Source organism: Leucopleurus acutus (assembly GCF_964270905.1).
Source record: "Leucopleurus acutus genome assembly, chromosome: 13".
Lineage (NCBI taxonomy): Eukaryota > Metazoa > Chordata > Mammalia > Artiodactyla > Delphinidae > Leucopleurus > Leucopleurus acutus.
The window spans coordinates 56,204,340-56,229,322 of NC_139155.1; the positions used below are offsets into that span (position 1 = coordinate 56,204,340).

At 40.1% G+C, this 24,983-nt stretch overlaps 1 protein-coding gene across 16 annotated transcripts in view; it reads right to left on the reverse strand.

The window, feature by feature from the left end:
- DLGAP1 (DLG associated protein 1) overlaps positions 1-24,983 on the reverse strand; it is a gene marked incomplete at both ends in the record, with an annotated part of 319,449 nt that overhangs the window by 157,138 nt on the left and 137,328 nt on the right. For all 16 annotated transcript variants that reach the window (XM_082852573.1, XM_082852574.1, XM_082852565.1 and 13 more), the window contains 2 exons: positions 4,756-4,996; positions 17,180-17,357. In XM_082852573.1, coding sequence (XP_082708699.1) covers positions 4,756-4,996; positions 17,180-17,357 — 419 coding nt within the window. The remainder of the gene's footprint in view (positions 1-4,755; positions 4,997-17,179; positions 17,358-24,983) is intronic.

The window sequence follows — 24,983 nt, forward strand, 5'->3', positions numbered from 1 at the left end:
ACTGCTTCTGTATCTGGAGCTGGGAAAGTGTGTGAGGTTAAGATTATGGAAGAGCGTGTCTCTATTTAAAGAAAAATGTGATCTCTCTTGTTAGAAAAATGAAACTGGAAAATGTGCTGTGATCACCGCGGCCCCAAGCCACACTCAAGAGGGCAAAGTGTGTTGACTCCCTGCTGGAGGGCCTGGCTGCTCGCCAGGGTGACGCTCTGTCCTGGGCCCTCGCTGCCCTTTCTGGGGACTCCATTAAGAACAGGAGACCAGTTCAACCCCATCCATTTCTAAGAGCTTCCCCTAATAAAAGAATATAGCACACAGGCCAAACTCGAGGAGCAACAGGGAGGCATATACTTACTCTTTATAAGTATTATATTATTGCTACATAAAGCTTCCTTCAAAAACTTGTAGTTTCAAAGTGAAAACTTCTTAAAAGACCAGAGAAGACCATATATCATGATAGTCTGCCTATTTCTGTCAGAGTATTATTTTAATTCAAATATTATATTGGCTTTCAAAATCATGAAAAGCAATACGTGCTTATTTAAAAAATCTCCCTCTGTCCATACCCACTGACCCTCCTGCCTACTACTTGCTGGGTAACAACTACAAACGATGCCTTTTGTCTCTGCTGACCACGTGTGTGTCTGTATGAGTAGATCCATTGATGATGATACACTATTTTTGCTTATCCAGGCCCCTGATGTCACCATATTGAAGTCTAGCTGCAATGTGGTAATGCCTTTGATAGATCCTGGATGCTTAGTGTAGGAAGTAAAAAAGAAACCTCATCCTTAAACGCGTACAATTGCATTTGCATATTCCACAAGGACGCCAGTCGAATCCAACACTCCGAAGTGGAGGTCTGGGTCTGTTTCTAGCACCAACTTCTACTTTCACCTAAAATATTCAGACGATTGAGGTAAGGGTGCTTGTTTTCCCACAGTCATAAGGCTAACTGTCCTCTTAAAATTTTTACTTTCCTACAGTAGCTCTAATCCTCACCAAATAGTCCCAGGTGCAGTGATTATATAAAAACTTGCTGAATCTATTAGATGGAGAGATTATCTGCGTGCTTGAAGCAGATGATATACTGAGATAACACAGGACTGGATCATAGTTAGATAAACCGAAAAGTCCATGAACCAAAAGAAGCATAACTATAAATCACTCCCTAACTCAGCTCCTGGTTGGTCCCCAAGGCTCCGTTAATCCTTGATCATTTTACTAGGGGCTCCTTAGGGCCATTTAGAGCCAAGCCCATCTTCCTGATTCTCCCACGTGGCAGCAGACACTGTTGTGGACCTTTGTCGGTGGTGTCATTTTGCTCATATAAAGAATGGACAAGGCTGGAGGAGAAAAGCTTAATAGTCTATTTTGTTGAAAATTTGAACAATTCAAAATGGGCTGACACAAAAATCAAAGACTCAGAATGTGTGCTGTCCTGGGGAGAAAAGGTATAGCTGTTAACTGCATTCGACAAAAATGAAGCATTGTTTTTTCAGGCAAAGCGAAGTTTAAGACAAATGGAATCTGTTGTAAATGTCCCAAGAATAATGAGCAAAGGAGAAATCTACCTCATGTCCCAACACGGATGTAAATTTGACCTGTGTACGTGGGGAAATGGTTAAAATTAGAGCAAAGTCAGTTCCTGATTAACACAGATGAGCGCACGCTTTCAAAAATTAGTAGGTCCTATGAGAAAGTAGATATTCTATGGAAGGAAACCAGTAGAAGAAAATATGATGGTACTGACATCACGTGACAGAGAAAGGGAAAATTGTGTGTGTGTGTGTGAGAGAGAGAGAGAAGGAAGAGGGGTAAGGAGGAAGCCCAGGAATTATGAGAGCAGTAGAACGAAGGGCACAGAATCTTATTATATCCTAAAGCGACTTTTTAAAAAGAACCAATTCATGGCATAGAGAAATTGTGAAAAGTGGTATTAGAATTCTAAAGGCCTTACTTAGAAACTCCTGTAATATTTAGCCCTTAAATTGTTTGCTTACTTTTCCCCAACTGTAAAAATGATATATCATAATGTTGACTTGGATGAGGAGGGGTAAGGTCACCGGCTGCCCTGTACAAAAATCTGATCTTTTATGCTTCACCGTTCCCTGTGACATCTTCCTGACCCTAACCCCCTACGGCTGCAGCCAAGCCTGGAGCCTTCCCATATAGACGGCTGCAGGTGGACAGGGTCCAGGACTTAGGACAAGGCACGTGGCGCCCAAGATGGAGCAGTCGCTGTCACCTTGGTGGTGTTTTCATTTATTTCTTTTATTATTTGGCTGTTCTCCCACATAGGGCCTCTGGCTAAAAGCCCCTCCAATTTAATTTACATTCTATTTTATTTTATTTTTTTGGCTGTGTTGGGTCTTCATTGCTGCACATGGGCTTTCTCTAGTTGTGGCGAGCGGGGGCTACTCTTCGTTGCGGTGCGTGGGCTTCTCATTGCGGTGGCTTCTCTTGTCGCGGAGCATGGGCTCTAGGTGCGCGAGCTTCAGCAGTTGTGGCACGTAGGCTCAGTAGTTGTGGCTCTAGGGCTCTAGAGCGCAGGCTCAGTAGTTGTGGCACACGGGCTTAGTTGCTCTGCAGCATGTGGGATCTTTCCTGACCAGGGATGGAACCCCTGTCCCCTGCATTGGCAGGAGGATTCTTAAGCACTGTGCCACCAGGGAAGTCCCTTAATTTACATTCTAAATGGAAGAGCACAGGACGCCCTCCCAGGCCTTGCTCACTTCCTTCTCTGATAGTCTTGTCAGATTTAGCAAACACTGCAGACACTACAGATAATTCTGTCGTATAAGTAGGTCCCATGCAATATTTGGGATATACTTACACTACAGAAGTATTCACTATTGATCTGAAATTCCGATGTAACTGGCCACCTGGATTTTACCTGGATTTTTATTGTTTGGACTCTGCAAACCCCCAGAGCAGCTGGGAAGGGTCTTAGGAAGGTCAGAATAGCGCATTTGGGGTGAAAAGCACAGTACAAAGAGTAAGTAAGCTGTCTCTTAAAGGACGAAACACAAACGCCTCTTAGTTGATCTGAAAACAGCCATTCTGGAGTCCTTGTCACTCTACCCCCAACACTGCTCCCTGCAGGGGTGGTGTAGGTGGAGGTGAGCCAGCAGCCCTTTTCCTTCCCTCGGCCCTTCTGGGCAAGGATCTGCATTTTGCATGTTTAAGGAGTAACTACAGCACAGAAGAGTAGCTGGCGGGTGATGAGGCCGCTATACAGAGAACGGACCAGACACGGAAGAGCACTGCGGGGGAGTTGGAAGTAGGGTCAGGGAAACAAGGAAACACCAAAGACACAGTGAGGAAGCTAGAGGCGCAGGCAGACCTTCAAGCCACACTTAGTGCACAAATGTAAACACACATAAATATGCCCATGAATGAATTAAAAAATGTGTTCATTTTCTGAATCAACCTTATTTAACTTAGTAACCTCGTCTGGGCTGTTCCTGTGAAATTTCCTAGTGTGCAGGAATGCACACCCCCCATCTCTGGTGGGAGACAGCCAGCCAGGGCCAGAGCTGCTGGGCTCTGGAGGGGCTGCTGAGCCAGGGTAACGTCTAGAAGCATCTTTCCCCTAATCCTGAGATCCCAATTTGCATTGGTCCGGAAGGAATGCCTATTGTTTCACCTCTAATGGTTATTTGCAAATTCTAACTCAACCCCGTCTCTCTAGTTAGTAGGATTTTAATTCAGGTTTGAGAACCTATTAATTCTCAAGCCTGCAAAAGTTCTAGGCTGAATGATAATTACATTTGAGGCACCTAGAACAAAAACTGAATAATACAATAGTCTAGCACAGACTCCTCCTTCTAATTAATTTATCCTTATTTATCTTGACTCTTGGTTTGATGATCTTTTTGTAGCATTAGTCTTTATTGGAGTAATGCTGAATTCCATCAAAGTTAAAACTAGTTAACTATGGAGGGGATTTTCTTCTTGGACCCAGATGTTATGAAAAAAAAGCACCCCCAAAACCCATAAAACACACGTACACTGTCACACACAATCCGTGGCTATGTTCCTACTATGTAGGTCCAGTGTCATGGTAACCAGTTAAGCTCTTCTGTGACTCTCTGACTAAAATCAGATCAAAAGACAGCGTAGCAGCATAAACCTGAACTCAGTTTAGAGGGAAAAGGAGGCTCTGTATGCGTATAGTTAGGAGGTTTTAAAATGGTGAAATAAATCTGCCTTCTGTTATAAGGAAAGAAAACTCATAAAGTGTACAATCAGTATTACTGCATCATCCGTTTCTTATTTTCTCACAGTGGTACTTCAGGTCTTTGGGGAGAGTCATTTTGTGGATCTCTTGGAATTTAAAAAGCTTTCCAACTCTGTGATGCTCAACAGTCAGGGTGTCTGATTCCTGGAGGGGTCACACCCCTAAAAGGCAGGGCCTGATGACAGAGAGTAGGAGTTGGGTGGGATGAGTGTGCTGGTCCTAGGATGTTGTGTGGGTGTTTTGGGAAGATCTTCCCCCTGTGCCATCCGTCTTGGTCCCACAGTTGCAGTCTCCTCTGTTGATACCAGAGATGGAGATAGAGGAAGAAGCGGGTGCGTGGATGTGGCCGGAGGAGGCTGGGGATAGAGGCGGGCAGGGAAGCAGGCGCGCTGCCTCGAGGGCTGTGGGTGGGGTTTGGTGAAGGGTGACCGTGTGATAACAGCGAGGGGACCACGTGCAGTGTCTGGGGGCAGTCGTGCCGCCCCCCGGGCGCGGGGCCAGCTCTGCCCACTCACCCGTGCTGCTCTGGATGGTCCTCACGGTGGTGGTGGTACGCGGCGGGGAGGAAGACCTCAGCGACACGCACTCGTCGTCCTGCGAGCAGCCCTTCTCGATGGCGCGCACGTAGCTGTGGCTCCGCATGCGGAAGCAGCCGGGCATCGGCAGGTCCAGGGCCTCCACTGCCTGTGACTCCAGCTCGCTGAACACCGACTCGCACACCGACTCGAACTGCCCGTTCACCTCCATCTCGCTCACCTGCGGGCGAGACGGGGACCGTAACACCGCGCTGCTCCGGGGGAGAAGCCACCTTGCCCTCGGAGCATCTCCAAACTGCATCCCCCAGAAGAACGTCCCGTCCGCTTACAGTAAACTCCAGCGCATTGTATTTCCTCTACCTGACAGACTATAGTAGAATGGTATCTAGTTTATGATCCCAAATAGTCAATTAAATTCTAAAGAAAAAGAACTTTGTTTTTAGAATGCAGGGAAGCGTGGCATAGGGAAATCTTACATCAGGGCACGCCAAGGTGCTAATTCTTCCTTATTTATAAATGCAAACCTAGGGGCCAATTTTATAGGCCTACGGTCAGAGTTCGTATATTTCAATGGGGCTGTAATTTTAGCACAAACGTTTCAGAAACTAGTATTTTTATTGTGCCTCTGGAAGTGACTAGCTCGTCAAATAATTTGCATCGACTGAAACTTAATTTACTGCAAAGTATAAAAACAGGCCCTGTATTTTCTGGCAAGATACCCACATCATGCACAAAAATAGACCAAACCCAGATGTGAAAATCTTGAAAGGCGCTACTGAGATTTTCAAACTATCTACATACTATTTATAGAAGGTTTCACTCTTCTCTATAAAAGCTGATATGGTCCACAAATTGTTTATAAATGTGTTTTAAAGTTCTTCCAAATGAGCTCTTCCCTTTTCGAAGAATCAGTTTTTATTATTATATTCCCCTGTACATTGGATTTGAGCACCACCTTAAAAAAAAAAAAAAAAAGCCAGACCAGGTGCTTCTGTCAATTTACCACTTTGCAGCTGATGGGATAGAGGTGTGGCAGCATTCTTCAAAGTTCTGCTACCTTCCAGAACTTCGTATGTCAAATTTCCTTAATGTCAAATTCATGAGTAATTGAAAATTTAACAGATTAAACTATAATTAAGCTTAGAGCGTATACTGAAAAGGATGGCAATTTTGTGTTATAGGGAGATGCAATCCAATAATGGCTAATTTCTTTAAACTTCAATTACCTTAAGGCATATCAAGTGGAAAAGAGACATACATTTCTTAATAATAATTCTTTACAGTTTAAAGTAGTATTTTCATATACTTTATCTAATTTGATATAAAATCCCTGCACATTTTCAAGGCTAATAATTATATATGTCCATATTTTAAAATTATGTATATAATATATACTTGTTTTTAGGAGATAGTTGGAGGTGCATTTAGAGGTAAAGGGACATGATGTTTGCAACTAATTGTCAAATATAGAGAGAGTGAGCAAATGAGGCAAACTTTTAATAATCAATGAGTATGAATCTGGGTCAGTGATGTACAGGAGGTCTTTGTATTTTACATGTGACTCTTTTGTCAGTTTGGAATGATTTCAAAGTAAAAAGTAAAACAAACTATATATATATTTATTATTATTAATAAATTTTCCCCTATTAATCAAACATCACAAAGAAATAGTAAAGTATCTATCCCTATCAAGGTAACAACAATTACACCTGGATGATTACCTTTCAGAGGGTATTAGTGCCCTCTACCCTATTTTTCATAAATAATGAATCATAAAGTAAATATATTGAATAATTCTGCAACCTGTTTTTTCCACTTAAACTTCTATTTTATACTTATATTCTTAATAGGATTCTCCTTTATTCTCTTTTTTTAAAAATAAATTTATTTATATATTTCTTTATTTTTGGCTGTGTTGGGTCTGCGTTGCTGTGCGCAGCCTTTCTTTAGTTGCGTTGAGCAGGGGCTACTCTTCATTGGGGTGCACGGGCTTCTTATTGCAGTGGCTTCTTTGGTTGAGTGTGGGCTCTAGGCGCACGGGCTTCAGTAGTTGTGTCTCGCGGGCTCTAGAGCGCAGGCTCAGTAGTTGTGGTGCACGGGCTTAGTTGCTCCGCGGCAAGTGGGATCTTCCCCGAACAGGGCTTGAACCTGTGTCCCCTGCATTGTCAGGTGGATTCTTAACCACTGCGCCACCAGAGAAGCCCCTTCATTCTCTTAACTTTTTGTTTTTATTATATACAGATACAGAAAACCATGCAAAATAAATGCATAGCTTGTGAATTATAATAAAGCCAACACCCTTGTACCTAGTACTCAGATCAAGGAACAGAATTTTCTCAGGCACCTAGAAGCCCCTCCGTAGACCCCATCCTACCCACAGCCCCCACCCTCCCTCCAAAAGTAATTACTACTCTGAGTTTTATCGCAAGCACTGCTTTGCATTTATGTTTTTTTTACCTAAGTGTGCATCCCTAGACTCTACGGTTCAGTCTTACCCATTTTTAAAATTTATATCTTTTAATTCACTTTTAATATTCAGGCCTCCCTCCACCCGTTTTTAACAAATATTACAATGTATCTATTGAAGCACCTGGGGCGTTTGACCTGGAAAGTTTCCCAGAGTCTGGATTTGCTGATTTCCTGCACACGGAAGCTTTAGCATGTTCCACTGTCCTTTGTGTTTCCTGAAATTTGAAAGTTGGATCCAGAGGCTTGATCAGACTCAGGTTCAATCTCTTTGGCAAGACTAGAGGTCATGTGTCATGGGCTCTCTCATCAGGAAGCACATTATGTCTGGTTATCTCTCTTTTTATGCTGTTGGGAGTCATTGATGCTCAGTGCCTAGATCCATTAGTTCATGGGGGGTTGCAAAATGGTGATATTCTTGGTTCTACCAACTTTTACATCACTAGTTGGAATTTTTTTAAAATAAAGAAATGCTTCCTCTCATATTATTTGGTTGGTAGGTTCAGTTCACACAGTAACAGCAGATGTTTGATCTTTTCCCTTTTATTTACTAGTTAAAAAATATATTTATTTCTTTGGCCACGTCAGGTCTTGGTTGCAGTGTGGACTCTTCTTTGCGGTGTGTGGACTCTCTAGTTGTCCTGCAGCATATGGGATCTTAGTTTCCCGATCAGGGATCGAACCTGCATCCCCTGCATTGGAAGGCAGATTCTTAACCACTGGACCACCAGGGAAGTCCCTATTTACTAATTTTTAAGATAATAAATTTGTTCTCTTGTATCTACTAAACACGACCAATTAATTTTTAAAAGTATCAAAATGGACTCATAGATTTAAAAGTATTTGACGGTTTTAAATTCACTTCTATTTTCATTCTTACTTAACTCATCTGTCCCATCTGTGGCCAGTGGGAACCTCTTAGGTTGGCTCCTGGGTCCTTTTGACATGAGACCAGTGGTCTTTGATAACTTCCTTTGTATCTGGTATGACAAGTTATTCAAAACTTATCTTGCATCTTTCCTGCCCAGTCCTGAAATTAGTATTTTTCCACAAAGTCTTTTTTCTTTTAGTGGTAAATTGTATCACAAGAACACAAGGTACCAGGAAGCTTCACTGTCATTGCTACAGGGTTGGTCATTCTTCCTAGGCCTTTCAGTGGACAGAGAACTAGGTTATGAATACATCGAATTCAAATTCACACTGCAGTGTTTTTATGTAACTTCTTCTATGTTATATTTATACGTATACCTTTATTGCATATTAAAAATCCTAGTTTTCAAGGACACAGAAGATGATGGAATTGGGATATACTACAATGATTCATTGGCTTTCTTCCACAATACGTACACAACAGCCTCAGAATAGCATAATAATACCACCTGCCCAACCATTACTGAAAACAGTTCACAATTCTTTTTTTTTTTTTTTGCATCTGCTGTCTCTATTATTCCCTCATTTAAAAATAGTTGTGCTAGACTGACATTATCAGAGCATATAACTTACACGTTCTCTCCCACTGTAGCTCTCATTAGTCATAGTTTTACAAATAACTATATATTTAATGCTTGCCACTACTTTTTTCATATAAAAAGATGATTCTTCATCCAACTTAGACACAAATATAGGTCAAATAGTTCTAGATGGCTTATGAAGACAAAGAGCAGACCCCTGACCCGCCCAGCCCACCCCCAATTCTCCCTCCCCAGAGGCAACCATTTTCAATTCTTCCAGTTGGATTTTATGGTCTTTGCATCCATATTGCAGAACACATGCTTATGTGAATCTCTTGATATGTTCATAGACCTCTTGGTTTCCTTCCTGCCCTTGAAGCATCCCTCTTGGAGCCTCCTATCCTACTGCAGTCTATGGCTGCCAAGCCCACTGCCGTCCTGGGATCTCCCTTCCCCATCATCCCAGGGGTGCCCTTTATTATCTAGCCTGTGGTGGAGCCCCTGTTCCCTCTTCCTAATTTTATTCCCTCCTTTTGGTGGAGCACATCTTCCAGTGCTTTCCTGGGAAGGCGCCACCTCACATTGATGGAAATGTCTGTACCCCACCTCCACTGTTAAGGGAGAGCATGCTTGCATTTAGAATTCTAGCTGTATCCCTTTTTCCTTCAGATGTTTCCAGGCTTTGCTCCTGTCTCTTAGCCTCCATGTGTGCTATGATTGAGCAAGTGGATGCCTTTCTCATTCCTGAGCCTTTCCATGTGAGCTGGTTTGCCCCATCCCTTTTAGGTACTAAACGATCTAATGTTTCACCATGGCATTCTCTGTGTGGATCTTTCTCCACCCATTTTGCTGGGTACTGTGTGGGCCCTCTCAACCTGCAGATTCATGTCTTTCAGTTCTGGGACCATTATTTCATTAGTAATTGCCTTCCTTCTGTTTTCTCTTTTCTTTCTGAAACTCCTAGTGTTCATTGTTGGAATCCAAGAACAAGAAACATGAAGAAAAATACAGTGATACATCATAATTTCCAAAACCAAACTGGAGGACTTATACTTCCTGATCTCAAAACTAACTACAAAGCTACAATAATCAAAACAGTTTGGCACTGACATAGGACAGACATACAGACCAGTGGAACAGAATGGAGAGTCCAGAAGTAAAGTCATGCATCTATTTGCCACTAGTTCTTACATTTGGTCTAAATCTCACTGTCTGGTAGATGCCTCAGGATGGGCTCATGGAAACAGTATTCCCTGCATTCATCCATGCTTTTAATAGTGTGCCCATGCTTTTTATAGTTGAAAGTCAGTTTTTTTGGATATAAAATCTTTGGTTCACATTTTCCCCCTTGGCTACAAGAACATATTACTCAATTTTATTTTGGCATAAACTACTGTTATTATAGAGTCTGATGATAATTTAATTTTTGTTCTTTCTTCAGTCACTTGCTTTTTTCGTCTAGAAGTCCAAAGGGGGGGTGGTGGTTTTTTTTTTTTTAATTCTTCAAAATCCTGTAATTTTACTAGACTATGTCTTGGTATTTATTGTTTTGGGTCAGTTTCTCAGGTACATGGTATATTCTTTTGAATCTTTTTATTTCAGGGATGTTTTCTTTAATGTTTTATTATTTGTTCTGGTCCTTTGATTTGATTATCTTCTTCAGAGACTTCTATTATCTCTATGGTCAATCTTTGCCTATCTTCCATATTTATCAATTTCTCTTGAATCCTTTTTAACTCTTCATTTTTTTCCTTGATTTAAAACTCTTCCCCCTTTTCAGGTTCTATTTTTCTCAGTGTATAAAATGTCTCATTCACTTGCTCCTCTATTCCCTCAGTCTAATCTTCATTTCTGAAATGATTTTTCTTTTACTTCTAATTCTTTCCTGAGTTCCGTGGCATCATTTTTAAGTTTTTGAAAATTCAGATGTATCTTTTCCTCCCATGTCTTATGTCATTCTCTTAATGTTTTTTAGCTTATTTTGAAAGAGTGTGTTACAGTTTTGATCTATTTTGTGGGTGTGTCTTTCTGTCATGCTTTCATTTCTGTAGGAATGGTATTCTGCTCCTTATTCTCTTTTCTTTATTGTGGTGACTTTGACTGTGATTTAAAGTGGATATTCTTTTGTTCCTCATTTCTCAGTAAAATTAGTTTTTCTGACCTTGAGAGGGTGATGCATTCAGGATTTTCCCCCTGAATTTTCCACAGGGCTTCCTCTTCTATTGTTTTAGCATCGTGTTGCTTTCCAAGATTTCCTGATTCTCTTGTTCCTTCCCCCAACTTTTACCTGAACCTTCTCTTTTCTTCTTTGCTATTATCTCTATCTTGCTTGTATTTGATTCTATTCCCAGCTGTGTCTTCTGAGAACTGGGCCCTCTTCTTGAAGGAAAAACTGGTTGGTTGGTTCCCAGTGTATACATAGGCTCAGATTTCCCCAACCTCTCCTGATTTTACTGCAGGCCCCTTGAATTTACCTGCTCTTAGAGAAGGCAAATCCTTCCCAGTTTCAGCCGCTATTCTCAAATACATACCCCACCCCTCCAAACTACCTGCTGCTGGTTTCCTTCTGCTTTACTCACATCCATCAAGAAAGTCCTTGTTTTCCTCTGTGTTCTCCAGCACAGATGTGGATGCAACACAGGCTTATGGTTACTGGTGGTTTGTTCCTATCTACTTACATTTTGGGTTCACGGACTATCTTGTCGTCTGATTTTGTTGTAAAGGTTGTCCATGAATTTTTAGTTTTTCTACCTAGTTGCTCTGTCTGCTTGTATACAGAGACTCAGGGAGATCCAGACACGAAGCCACCACCTCCATGATATTGCATAGTATGATTGGACCATAATTTATTTAACCACTGCTTTGCAGATGATGATTCAAGTATGTCCTTGGAGGCCATGCTATGACCAACTTCCTTGTTTGTTTATCTTTATATTCTGGCACTTTCATTTCTGTATTATAAAGTAACACAAGTGGGATTCTCGTGCCAAAAGATTTATTTTACCTTTTGTAGATTTTACCACGTTACTTTCAAAAACACTTGTAGCAATTCATCCCCAATAGCAAGGAAGTCAGAGCTCATTTCTCAACATGGTCACCAGTACTGGGTAGAAGCTGTTTTTGCTGCCTGATAGGTCAAGAGTGATGTTGTGCTATTTCAGCGTATCTTCACCAGCCTACTAGTGTATATGAACATCTTTTCCTATATTTATTGGACTCGGTACTTTTTTCCCTTTTGATTTGCTATTTCATAAGCTTTGCCCCAAATTCTTTTAGGTTGTTTATCTTTTCATACTAATTGGTAGAAACACTTTAGGCAACTGGAACATTAAGTTCTTTTCTTGATGTGTTTAAATATTCCCCTGTCAATTTTAACTTTAAGATGTCTTCTGCTACACAGAAATATTTGAATTTTAGTTAGATTAGATGTCTATCTTTTATTTTATGTTTTCTATAATTCTTATTTTATTAAAAGTTATAATTCTCACCATAATATCGTACACATATACCCCTAATTTAAAATTTTTTGTCACTTTGTGTTAGTGCTCAGATTTTAAATTCATTTGGATTTATTTTCTATATGGAAAGAAGGAGTAGTTTAATGCTCTTTCTATGATATCATGAGCAATTCGCTTGAATTCTCTGAGCCTCAATTTCCTAATCTTTAGGGATGCTTTAAGGATAAAAAATGAAATATACAAGTGCACATTTCAAGGCACATGGTAGGCATTCGATAGATACTAGATATTGTTTTGTGAGATAGTGTAGTGGGAAGAATGAGATAAGTTACTCTAATTCTCTAAGACTGAGTTTGATAAATTAAAAAAATGATCTTTCTTATAGTTGCTATGAAATTAATGAGATACTATGCAAAGCTTATATCAGGTAAGCAATACTTGGTAACTATTCTATTATTCTCATTTTCATAATTACTACTACTGTTATTGGCATTATTATTGCCACCCATACCCCAATTCCAGCAGACATTGGAGAAACTTACCAGTTAGGAGTCAGGACACCTGGGTTTTCTAGGTTCAGTCACTGACTAGCTGGGTGCTGACAGATGCTTAATTTATTTGAGTTTCCATTTCTTTATATATATAAAGTGAAGGGATGATCTAGGTCAAAAATCACAGCTAAACTGCTGGTATTACCACCGAGCACAATAACTGCCTATTACATTTGTGTTTGAAAAATGATGTGGGACTTCCCTGGTGGTGCAATGGTTAAGAGTCTGCCTGCCAACGCAGGGAACATGGGTTCGATCCCTGGTCCGGGAGTTGCCGTGAAGCAACTAAGCCCATGCGCCACAACTACTGAGCCTGCGCTCTAGAGCCCACAAACCACAGCTACTGAAGTTCGTGTACCCTGTGGCCCATGTGCTGCAACTACTGAGCCCACGTGCTGCAACTATTGAAGCCTGCTCTCCTAGAGCCGTGCTCCTCAACAAGAAAAGCCACCACGATGAGAAGCCTGTGCACCACAACGAAGAGTAGCCCCTGCTCGCTGCAACTAGAGAAAGCCCGTGCACAGCAACAAACACCCAACATGGCCAAAAAACTATTAAAAAATAAATAAAGATAATGGAGTCCCTCTTAAGAAAAAATTAAAAAATGTTGTGGAAACTCAACACGTTACTGGACAAAATATGTCTGTGGGCTTCTAGTTTACGATTCCAGATGAAGATATTTGAGGTTTGGACTTGAAATAAATTGAGATGTAAATGAAACTAATTTGGAAATGACAGTTATTATACCAAATATATTTTAAAATGTGACTTTCTAGAATTCTTTCTTCTCAAGTCTTACTTTAAAAGCCCCTGTTTTATTAGATGTATATATAGTAAAAAAAATATAGAAAGGTTATAAACATATAAAAAGGGGTTCAGTTTTTCTCTATCATCCAAGCACAGTCTGTCTTCAAGAATGTTTCATTTCTGTTAAGGTATGAATGGCAGAAACAAACAATTTAGTTATTCTAGACCAATTTCTTGGCTTATAACATTTTACTTTGATGTTTCTAGGAGCCTTTGATGAATAATATATCAATAATATATCAGGTTTTAAGGAGGAGTAGGATATAATGTACTTAAATTCTGTACTACTAGAGCTGCTGCTAAAGATCTATAAGAGAGAATATATCCGACATCACAAAAACCAACTACTTTTTGAAAAGCCTAGAGTATGTATGGTAGGATTGCTTTGAAGAAGAAACCATTCCCTTTGAATAATGACAATGTTGGGACTGCGATAGAAAGCTTGAAGTTATCCTTCACGATACTCTATTACTTGAAAATTGAATGTGGAACTAGAAAAATGGTGTGTCATTAGGAATCCATTTAGGATGTCTCTGCTTTCTGTATTTTACTTAAGGCGAAATGATCACGCCACTGAATTGCAGACTTGACCCACCCCTGGATCAAGGCCCACATATGCCTCTTCAGTGATTTGTTGATACTTTACTAAGTTGTCACCAGGAAGTGACACTGTCTCAAGGAAGGTCAGATCTACAGAGTAGGGACTAAAAGCAGGCAGCTGTGTAGATGCATGTCCTGATGGGGAAGTGACCTGCTCTCCTGGTTTAACCATGTAAAATTATGAAAGCAGTAAGTGTGTATAAACATTTTCCAACGAAATATTCTAAACCCACCGAAGTATTCTGCAGGTATGACACCTGGGATTTGCAGACTATTTTGCAATTCTGGAAGGCTATGTGAACATGAGCCTGTCCAGAATAAAGATAAGCTTAAAGACGTTTTAAATATTACATTGTTTCCTGTGAAAAAAGTAAGAACAAGGCAAGTCCAAATTTCACCAAATGAGGCGCCAAATATTTACCTAAGAGTTGGGATAGTGGGTATCACTGGACAGCAGTACCTAGCACAAATAGGTATGCATACTCTTGGAGGTTACATTTATTTATTCATTCATTCATTCATTTTTGCATGCTGCTCTGTGCGGCATGGGGGATCTTAGTTCCCTGAACAGGGATCGAACCCTGGGCCCTGGCAGTGGAAGTGCAGAGTCCTAACCACTGGACTGCCAGGGAATTCCCTTTGGAGATTACTTTAAAGTAAGGAAATGTACAGTTGGCAAATCCTGGAATCCAGTATGTCAGCTTTCCCTGACTCCTGCCCTACCCTGCTTTCGGAGCCTTGCTGTGGTCCCTGCCTTTGCTTTACAAGAATTCATTTAGAGCAGGGAGCTCTATTTTGATGGTAGGGCCAAAATGAGAGCAGTGGTCCTATTTCGGGGTCTCACTCCGACAGATCAGAGATGCTTCAGTGCTTAGTCTATCACCACCACCAGCATTACCACCTTCACCATCACCACTACCACCACCATTACTACCAACTCTACCACCACCATCATTATCACCTCACCACCATCTCCACCACTATCCTCACCACTACCACCAGCAGCGGCAGCAGCAGTAGTAGTAATGCTCACCTTGATGATCACAGTGTCTTTCAAACTGGCTTCTCTGCCTCTAGCCTCTTTCTCATCCTCTCCAATCTTCCCTACATTTTTTTTGCTAGATTAATTATCCTCCACCAAAGTTCTGATCATATCTTTTGCCTGCTTAAAAGCTGAAGCTTTAATTAATCTTCAATCAGTCCCATTCCTAATCAATAAAGTCCAGTCCCCTGGGCTCTGCATGGAAGGCCATGTACAAAACATGTCCCCAGGACAAAATTCAGAACAGATTTCCCAATGCTATAAGTATTCTGAGCTCTAACTACACTTGAGAATTCATTATTCCTTGAATATGCTTTAGGCCAGCATTTTCAAAGTTCAGATATATACGACGTTAATAAGTACTACTTTATTAATGTATTGCTTTATTAGAACCACTTGGAATATTTGTTAAAATGCATATTCCTAGACCCTATGCCTAGAAGCTCCCTCTTTAGAATCCTGGGTACTGAACACCTTTTACTCATTCAATGTGGGATCTTGGTGACAATTTTTTGACCACAAAGAAAGTCCCATTTAACTTCTGGTTACTTATATATCCTACAATGTGTTTATAAGAACTAATATTATGAAAATATGAAGCAGTTGGCACAGTGCCTGACCCAATAAAGGCGGCTCTTATGGTTAATTCTTGCCCTACCTACCTCAGAGTGTTTTTTTTTAAATTAATTAATTAATTAATTTTTAGCAGCATTGGGTCTTCGTTGCTGCGCGTGGGCTTCTCACTGTGGTGGCTTCTCTTGTTGCAGAGCACGGGCTCCAGGTGCGAGGACTTAAGTAGTTGTGGCTCGCTGGCTTCAGGAGTTGAGGCACGTGGGCTCAGTAGTTGTGGCTCGCTGGCTTCAGTAGTTGTGGCATGTGGGCTCAGTAGTTGTGGCTTGTGGACTCTAGAGCACAGGTTCAGTAGTTGTGGCGTATGAGCTTAGTTGCTTCACAGCATGTGGGACCTTCCTGGACCAGGGATCGAACCTCTGTCCCCTGCATTGGCAGGCAGATTCTTAACCACTGTGCCTCCAGGGAAGCCCATACCTCAGAGGTTTTTGTTCAAGTAAACAACGTTTTTTATTTACAGCACTTTTACCTTTTTTGTATGCTCTCCGTTAGACTGTAAACTTGGGGAGCAGGAATTAGGCATTATTCACCATTGACTAGCTGGCAAAATCTGGCCCAGTGTTTTGCTCACTGCATATGAGCTGAGTTAATAGTATGGTGCTTAGTTTTAAAAATTGTGATATAAATTAAAATTCAGAGCTCCTAAACATCATTTCAAAAAATACCCTTTTTTTTTGTCCTCCCAGAGGAAGCCCTGGAGCCACCTCCTGCTCACCTGGTGGCCCCTGAAAGCTGCAGGGTCAGGCCCTCCAGGAGTCCTAGGTTCAACCCTCCCTTGGTTTGGGCAGCCTAACCCTCTCCCACATTCTCTGGGACCATCAGTGAGAGCCATCACGAAACTTTAGCTGAATATTTCGGATGCAACATTAAGTCACCTTTACTGAGTCTTCATCCCTAGTTCTGGGTACCATTTCTTAGAAGTGGGCTTGTGTCTTATAACCGAGATGCAGTATTCACCTAGGATCCAGTTGGGGTTAAATAGATCGTATCTCATTTCCCGTGCCTGGGTCCCTGTCTTGATTACCTGCTTAATACTTTTATGATTTGACACTGCCTTGGTTTTGCCAGTGATGTCTACCCTGTCCTTCTATCCTGCAAACATCTTTCCAACCGAAGCCTCATCCAACAACTCCTTAATGACTACTTCGTTGGTGCCAACTGACTGCTAAGGAATTTCCAAGGACTCCCCTGATGTGCTTTATCCGTCTGCCAAGGACCCCTCCCCTGCTTTTAGACTGTTGGTACCAGGAGCCCCCTGTGGCCAAACCAGGCCACATTTAGACCTGACCTCCTGCCAGACCCATCAGCATCATTCTGGGGGGTGTCAGCTCCTCACGTCATGCCCTCTTGTTTTCCACCAACCCTGGTACAGTTCACAGATGCAGCCACAGGGCTCACCTGGCTGATGGTGCTCATGGCTCGCATGTAGCTCTCATTCCTGGAGCGGAACTTTGGTGACGTGAGCAGGCCCGCAGGGTCAAGGCTGTCTAGGCTTCGGTTGATGGAGACCTCACTGACCGCCCTCAAGTAACTGTGACTCCGGATCTGGAGTTTGGGGGAGTGCTCATTGGAAATCCTGAAAGAGAACAACGAAAAGTGTGGGTTTAGTCCTGTTCTAACACGCAGGCAGTAATAAGATAGGGTAGGACTGTGATCGATGTGGCACCCTACACACAGGGGCAGATACTAGAGATGCCCTCCCATGGTTGCTAAACTCCCCCGTGGGGTCTAGGAAAGAAAACGTTTGATGGGAAATCATTGAGATCTGATGACATCAGAGAGCAATTATAATTTTTTCAGCCCAGGAAATAATTTCCTCAATCATATTTTCCAAGGCAGCCTGGGAAGGAGAGTAGAGTTGCTACTGCCCTGCCCCGGACTTCTGCCCTGTGTAATTTGCAAGCTTTTCCTTTGTACCCAATTCTCTTCTGTGCCATCTTTCTGTTTTTGGACTTTCTAGTATCAGCAAGTGGTTATATATCAATAACTATATCAATCTTTCTATCATCTATTTATCTAATCTTGATCTCATTTAGTTGAGATATAACTTAGTGATCAAAACTTAAATTTTAGACATTAAATATGTGCGCATATCTAAATCTTGATATCCAAAGACAAATCTTTGCAACTTTATACTCTTCAGATTTTTTCCAAGATGCATTTTTTATTTTATTTTTTATGAACACATATTTCTTTATTAAGTCAATATTTTTGCAAAATGAAAAAAGCCTTAGCATACAATATCTTTATACTTAAGGTAATAAATCTGTTTATTAAATGTATTCATATTTGATATATTAAATTCAGAACTATTCAACTGTATTAATAAATTTCCCAATATATTTTATTTATTTATTTATTTTTGCTATTTGACATTAGTCTTTTTTAAAAAAATTTTTATTGGAGTATAGTTGATTTATAATGTTGTGTCCCAGATGCATTTTAAAATTATAAAAGTAGAAATTGCTCCTTGCAAAAAGCCAAGCTATCCACAGGTGCTCAAAGCAGAAAGTGGGTCTCCACTCTCCTTATTCCTGCTCCAGAATTCCACTCCCCTGAAAGAACTACCCAGAGAAGCTCAGTGTATGTCCTTCCTTACCCTTTCTATACACGTACAGACAATTATTTTTTTAGTAATTAAAAAAAATTTTTACTGAAATAGAGTTGATTTACAATGTTATGTTAGGTTCAGGTGTACAGCAAAGTGATTCAGTTATACATATATATCTATTCTTTTTCATATTATTTTCTATTATACGTTATTACAAGATATTGACTACAGTTCCCTGTGCTATACAATAGGTCCTTGTGGTTTATCTACTTTATGTATAGTAGTTTGTATGTTTTAATCCCAAACTCCTCATTTATCCCCCTTCCCCTCTTTCCCCTTTGGTAACCACAAGTTTATTTTCTATGTCTGTGTTTATTACTAATTTTTAAAGTTTGTTTTCACGTGGGATTCAGGGCGATTTTTCTTTCATTATTAAATTAAAATTTTTTTTTGCTGTAACATTGCTTGCAATTAAAAATTAAAGTTGATAAGGAGATAGATGTAGGCCCAATATAGCTGCTGTTATTTATCATTATTCTGGAGATCCTAGCTAATGAAATTAGAAAAAATAAAAAAAGAAATACGAATATAAATATTGTGAAGAAAAGGTGAACTTTGAGTATTTACAGATTATACAGTTAATTAGCTGGAAGGTAAAAGAAAATCAACTGAAAAAGTATGAGAACTAATAAGAGTGATCCCCAAATAGTTACATACAGGGTAAAAATTGAGAAATTAATAATTTTTCTGTATACTTCCACCACCAAGTAGAAATTTTAATTAAAAAAATCTCATTCAAAATGGCAAAACATTATAAAATAAGTAGAAATTACAAAAAAGAAATGTACCAGAAATTTTTGAAAAAAGTGATAAAGCTTTATGGAGGGCAGGGTTTCCCTGGTGGCGCAGTGGTCAAGAATCTGCCTGCCAGACGTAGAGAATGGACTTAAGGACATGGGGAGGGGGAAGGGTAAGCTGGGACGAAGTGAGAGAGTGGCATGGACATATATACACTACCAAATGTAAAACAGATAGCTAGTGGGAAGCAGCTGCATAGCACAGGGAGATCAGCTCCGTGCTCTGTGACCACCTAGAGGGGTGGGATAGAGAGGGTGGGAGGGAGATGCAAGAGGGAGGGAATATGGGGATATATATATATATATATATATATATATATATATATATGTGTGTGTGTATATATATATGTGTATATATATATATATACACACGTATAGCTGATTCACTTTGTTATACAGCAGAAACTAACACACTATTGTAAAGCAATTATACTCCAATAAAGATGTTAAAAAAGAAAAGAAAAGAAAGAAAGAAAAAAACGAATCCACCTGCCAATGCAGTGGACATGGGTTCGAGCCCTGGTCCAGGAAGATCCACATGCAGTGGAGAACTAAGCCCGTGCGCCACAACTACTGAGGCTGCGAGCCTAGAGCCCGTGCTCTGCAACAAGAGAAGCCACCGCAATGAGAAGCCAGCGCACCGCAAGGAAGAGTAGCCCCCGCTCACCGCAGCTAGAGAAAGCCTGAGCGCAGCAATGAAGACGCAACGCAGCAAAAAAAAAAAAAAAAAAAAAAAAAAAAATTTTATGAAGGGCAATAAACAAGTCCTAATAAAAGAGGAAAACAGATTTCCTGGAGGGAAAACCCAATATTGTAACAAAAATTAAATTTTCCCTAAATTAATCTATAAATTTTATACTAAAAGCTGAGAATTTGATTAACAGCCACTTTTTGCAACTACACTGAAGGAGGGGACAAATTAGAACAGATCTAGAATGTAACATCAAAAGGAAACCTCTTACGTATTTTACTACCACAAAAGAGAAACTGATTGTTCTAGCAATGTTCCCTTTGGATCCTGTGCCATTATGGAGATTCCCCATGGACCACTTTATAAACGCCCATGCCAAAAATCCCAGCCGAAAAACAAATAAACTGAAGAATAAATTTTCCCTTTGAGATTTCTTCTAGGAAAAGAGAGACTTCGCTAGAAGCATTTATAACCTAAAGTTCACTTTCACATAGAACTTGAGAGGTGACAAATGTGTTTCTTTGGCTATTTTGTAACCTGACCCAGAGCAATGATATTGCCAACATAAAAACTGCTGCTCTTCCAAGCGGTTATCAGGGCAGCATTGGGGGTGGCTGTTTTGTAAATGATCTCCATTCAAAAGAAGTGAAAACCCAGTGTTTTGAGAAATGAGTGTCTGTCTGCTGGCTGAGATGGAGAAATGAAGCATCATTGAAATAATCATTCACCCTGGCCGCTTGTTATGAAATAAGGCATAATTCCCAAATTCCAAACTGAAAAATCATTCAGAAGAGATTGAATAGTTCTACTTGGTGAGTCATTCCTGATAAAACAATGCATTCTTTAATGATACACTGAATATAAGGAAATGAACTCTTTTATCTTGTCCGCTTAGAGAGCAGAGCCCACAGCTGTCAACATAAAGGGTACAGTATGTACATGTGCTCCTGACGCTGAAACAGTCATGAAAGAAATTCCAAAAAAGAATGCAGTGATTATTTTCACCTCAAGAGGAAGTTGATTTGCTAGGAAGGAAAGGAGTGTGCCTATTCAGAAATATTAACTCTCGTGTAAGATTAATTATTTATCAATGTTAGCCTATTCAAATGACATCCATCATTTTTCACTTTCTCCCCAGATTGCTTATGCTAAGTGAACCTCTCATGGCTTATCCCAACTGAACTGAGATTTTGGCCTGGTTGAGCCCCATTCATTATCATGTCCTTTAACTGCACCCAAAGGTGGGACGACGCCCTTAGGTGGCTGTGGAGCAGCTAGACAAACACACTTGGCTAGTGTATCAGTAAGAGCGCCACTGCAAAAAGAGAAAATGCAATAATACTTGGAACACAACATTTAAACAAAATTTTTATTTTATTAAAGTATAGGTTTTTTTAATGTTTTAAAATATTTTAATTTTATTGGAGTATAGTTGATTTACCACAATGGAAAAGAATAGTGATAATAACCTATATGAAGTATAGTTGATTTACAATGTTGTGTTAATTTCTGCTGTACAGCAAAGTGATTCAGTTCTCTCTCTCTCCCTCTCTCTCTCTCTCGCTCTCTCTCTCTCTCTCTCTATATATATATATAAATTTGTGTGATTATGGTTTATCACAGGATGTTGAATATAGTTCCCTGTACTATACAGTAGGACCTTGTTGTTTATCCATTCTCTATATAATAGTTTGCCTCTGCCAATCCCGAACTTCCAATCCATCTCTCCTCTACCAACCCTCTCCCTTGGGGACCACAGGTCTGTTTTCTCTGTCCGGAACACAACATTTTAAATCAATGTCCCCAAAGGGAAAATGATTAACCCTGTAATATGTCACTAAAATTATAATTCCACAAGATGATTAAGCTCTGGGGAACTAATGTACAGCATGGTAACTAGAGTGAATAATACTGTGTCATGTACTTGAAATTTGCTAGGAGAGTAGAACTTAAGCATTCTCACCACACACACACAAAAGGTGAGGTGATGGAGGTAATAATTAACCTGATTGTGGTAATCATTTCAAAAAACATGCAGTCAAACTATCCATTGTACACTTTAAGTATATACCATTTTGTCAGTTATAATATATACACGTTATAATATATATAAATATATACAAGTTTGTCAGAATGGATAATAAAGCTGAAAAAATATAACTTCAGATGGTTTGAATTTTTTTTCCTCCAGAGAAGGAAATGCTTCATGACTCTGTGAGTCTAACGGGAGAATTTCTGGAGGTGATGGACCATCTTCCTGATTGATCTGTATCCTAATTTCTGGGTTTTTTTCTTTTCCCACTTTGCCTTGATTCCAACTTATAAAAGCATTGAAATGTCAGGTTATTCGATAGGACTCAGAGGAAACATTTTATTGACTCTGGGGTTAATCCAATCGCTCTGTTTTGAAGATGAGAGGATTTTGTCCTTGGTCATGACTCTGTTATCAATTCGCTCTCACAAGCATTCAACTGAGAGGCTTCAACTGAGAGGCTTTGATTCCTTGGGCCTCAGTGTGGAAAATGGTACTTAGTGGGCGACACTGCTCAGTTACTAGTTTTGGGCGATCTAATGCAGGGTGTTCTTTTGGTCAACCTGCTTTGGTAAAGCCGAGCCCAGCGTTCTTCTCAGCAACTTCATGTGTGACGCCTTTATAGTCCTTCTGAAAGTATAAGTGGCATTCAAGTTGTTCACTTTGGTAGCTCTGAACTCTTGAGTTATTTCTACTTTATAATAATAGCTGACATTTATTACCATTTACAAACCACTTAGTTATTATTAATACCAACCTACAGATAAGGAAACCATGGTTTCAAGGAGTTATGTCATGTTCAAGGTAATTGAGACGGAACCTTGGTCTTTCCCTGACTTCTGTATTCTCTTCCCATCTCCTATATCTTGGGGAATCTTGCCTGCACTCACGTGGGGGTTCCTATTCCTCTCCCTTGCCCTCAAATATTCTTATTCCCTAAGAATTTACAGTTCTTTATATTCTCATTTTTTCTACATTCTCTCCTTGGACAACCTCATCTGCTCAGTGGCTTCTACTACTAACTTTATCCTGACAGCTCACAGATCTATTGGTAGCCCATAGCTCTTAACCTTCAAAACTAAACTTCCAATTAACTGTGCATTTCTACCCAGGTGTTCCACAGGTATCAAATACTCATCACAACCCCCAAATGAACATGTTACCTTTTCCAATTTGCTCCTTTTTACTTATTCCACATTGAGATGAATGGCGTTGAAATCTACCCTGTCAACCAAACCAAATATCCAGGTGTTTATCCTGTTTCCCTCTTAATTGTCCAAATCCAGTTGATGATCAAACTTTCTCAGTTTTGATTCCTGGTTACACTTACAATTCCTTTCCTCCACGTCTTCCTCACCCTTCTTGCTTCATTACTTCCTTAGTTCAGCCTTCATCTTGATCCTCCCAAACCAGGCTCCCTATGGCCGGTCTTGTCCCCTCCAGTGCATCTCTCTTCTCTTGCTAGTGATTAGGACACTCTCTTGCTTAAAAGTCCTCTGTGAATCCTCTTCATCGGTGGGAGAAAGTCTAAACTCTGTACTTACTTTTCTAGTATCACCTTTTGCTACTTCCTCACATGTACCATGCATACACTCTCATGCTTCTTTATCTCTGCACATGCTGTTTTTTTGTTTTTGTTTTTTGCTTGGAATACACTTCTTCCTCCGCTTTCTACCCACAGAACTCTTACTTCAACTCATTTATCAGGTCACTAGGTGTTAGAGCACCTATTGCCGGGAGAATCTGGAATCATGATTCCAGATCACTGAGTCTAATGGGATTCTAGTCAGTTCTCTTTAGAAAGCCTCCTTTGTTCTCCCTGACTAAATAAACTATTTCTCCATCTGTACTCCTGTAGTGTCTTTTATATTTCTGTGCCACACACTTTTGCCATTGTTGTAGTTTTCTGTTTACATGTCTGTGTACTCCTTAGATTTTTGAGTTCTTAGAAGGTGGAGTCAGTATTTCATTCATTTTCTTATGCAGTGGTACACTAGCCCTTACATTTTTCAAGTGACTAATGATGACTAACACCTACCTGAGTGCTTCCTTTATGCCAGGCACTGCCCATGAATCACCCCATGAAATCGACGAATGAATACATAAATGAATGAGAGGGGAACTCAGTTGATCACTACTCTAGACCTGAAATAGTTTCCAAAATTTCAAAATTCTCTTACTTATAGCTAAAGACCCTATAAAGGATTTTAAAAAGCTTTATTGCGATAAAATCCATACACCATAAAATTCACCCTTTTAACAGGTACAGTTCAGTGGTCTTTAGTATATTCACAGAGTTGTGCAACTGTAACCACTAATTTTAGAATGTTTTCATTGCCCCTCCCTGTCAACATTCCTGTACCCATTACTAGTCTCTCTCTATTCCTCCTTACTACTAACCCTTGGAAACCACTAATCTACCTCTTGTCTCTGTCTTTGTCTGTTCAGGACATTTGATACATATGGAATCATATAATCTGTGGCTTTTTCCCACTGGCTTCTTTCACTTATCATGATGGTTTCAAGGTTCATCCATGTTGTAGCATGTATCAGTACTTCATTCCTTTTTATGGCTGAATAATATTTCATGGCATGGATTTATACCTTAATTTGTCCATTCATCAGTTGACAGACACTTGGTTTGTTTCCACTTTTTGGCTTTTATGAATTATGCCGATATGAACAATCATGTTCAAATTTTTGTGTTGGCATAGGTGTTTTCAATTCTCATGACCGTAAAGTTTATAGGAAAATATTATTCAAGATGACAGAGCAAGAAACTTCACATATGAAGTGGGACTTCTGGAATGACAGAGGAAGGACCTCAGTGAGTCCTATTCTACACAAAAGCAATTGCAGAACTACTGGCAACATTAACCATTACAGAACTCTGGAAATTGAACTCAGAGAACAAACTGAAAATTATTTATGCAAGAAAAAGTACTGAATGTAGTCACCCCCATTCCCATGCTCCTCAGCTCCTTGGCCTAGCAGCCACACACCACAGAAGCCTCAAAACCAACACAGGGGATGCACCTCATGGAGCTCGGTTGAAAGCATCATCTTCAGTG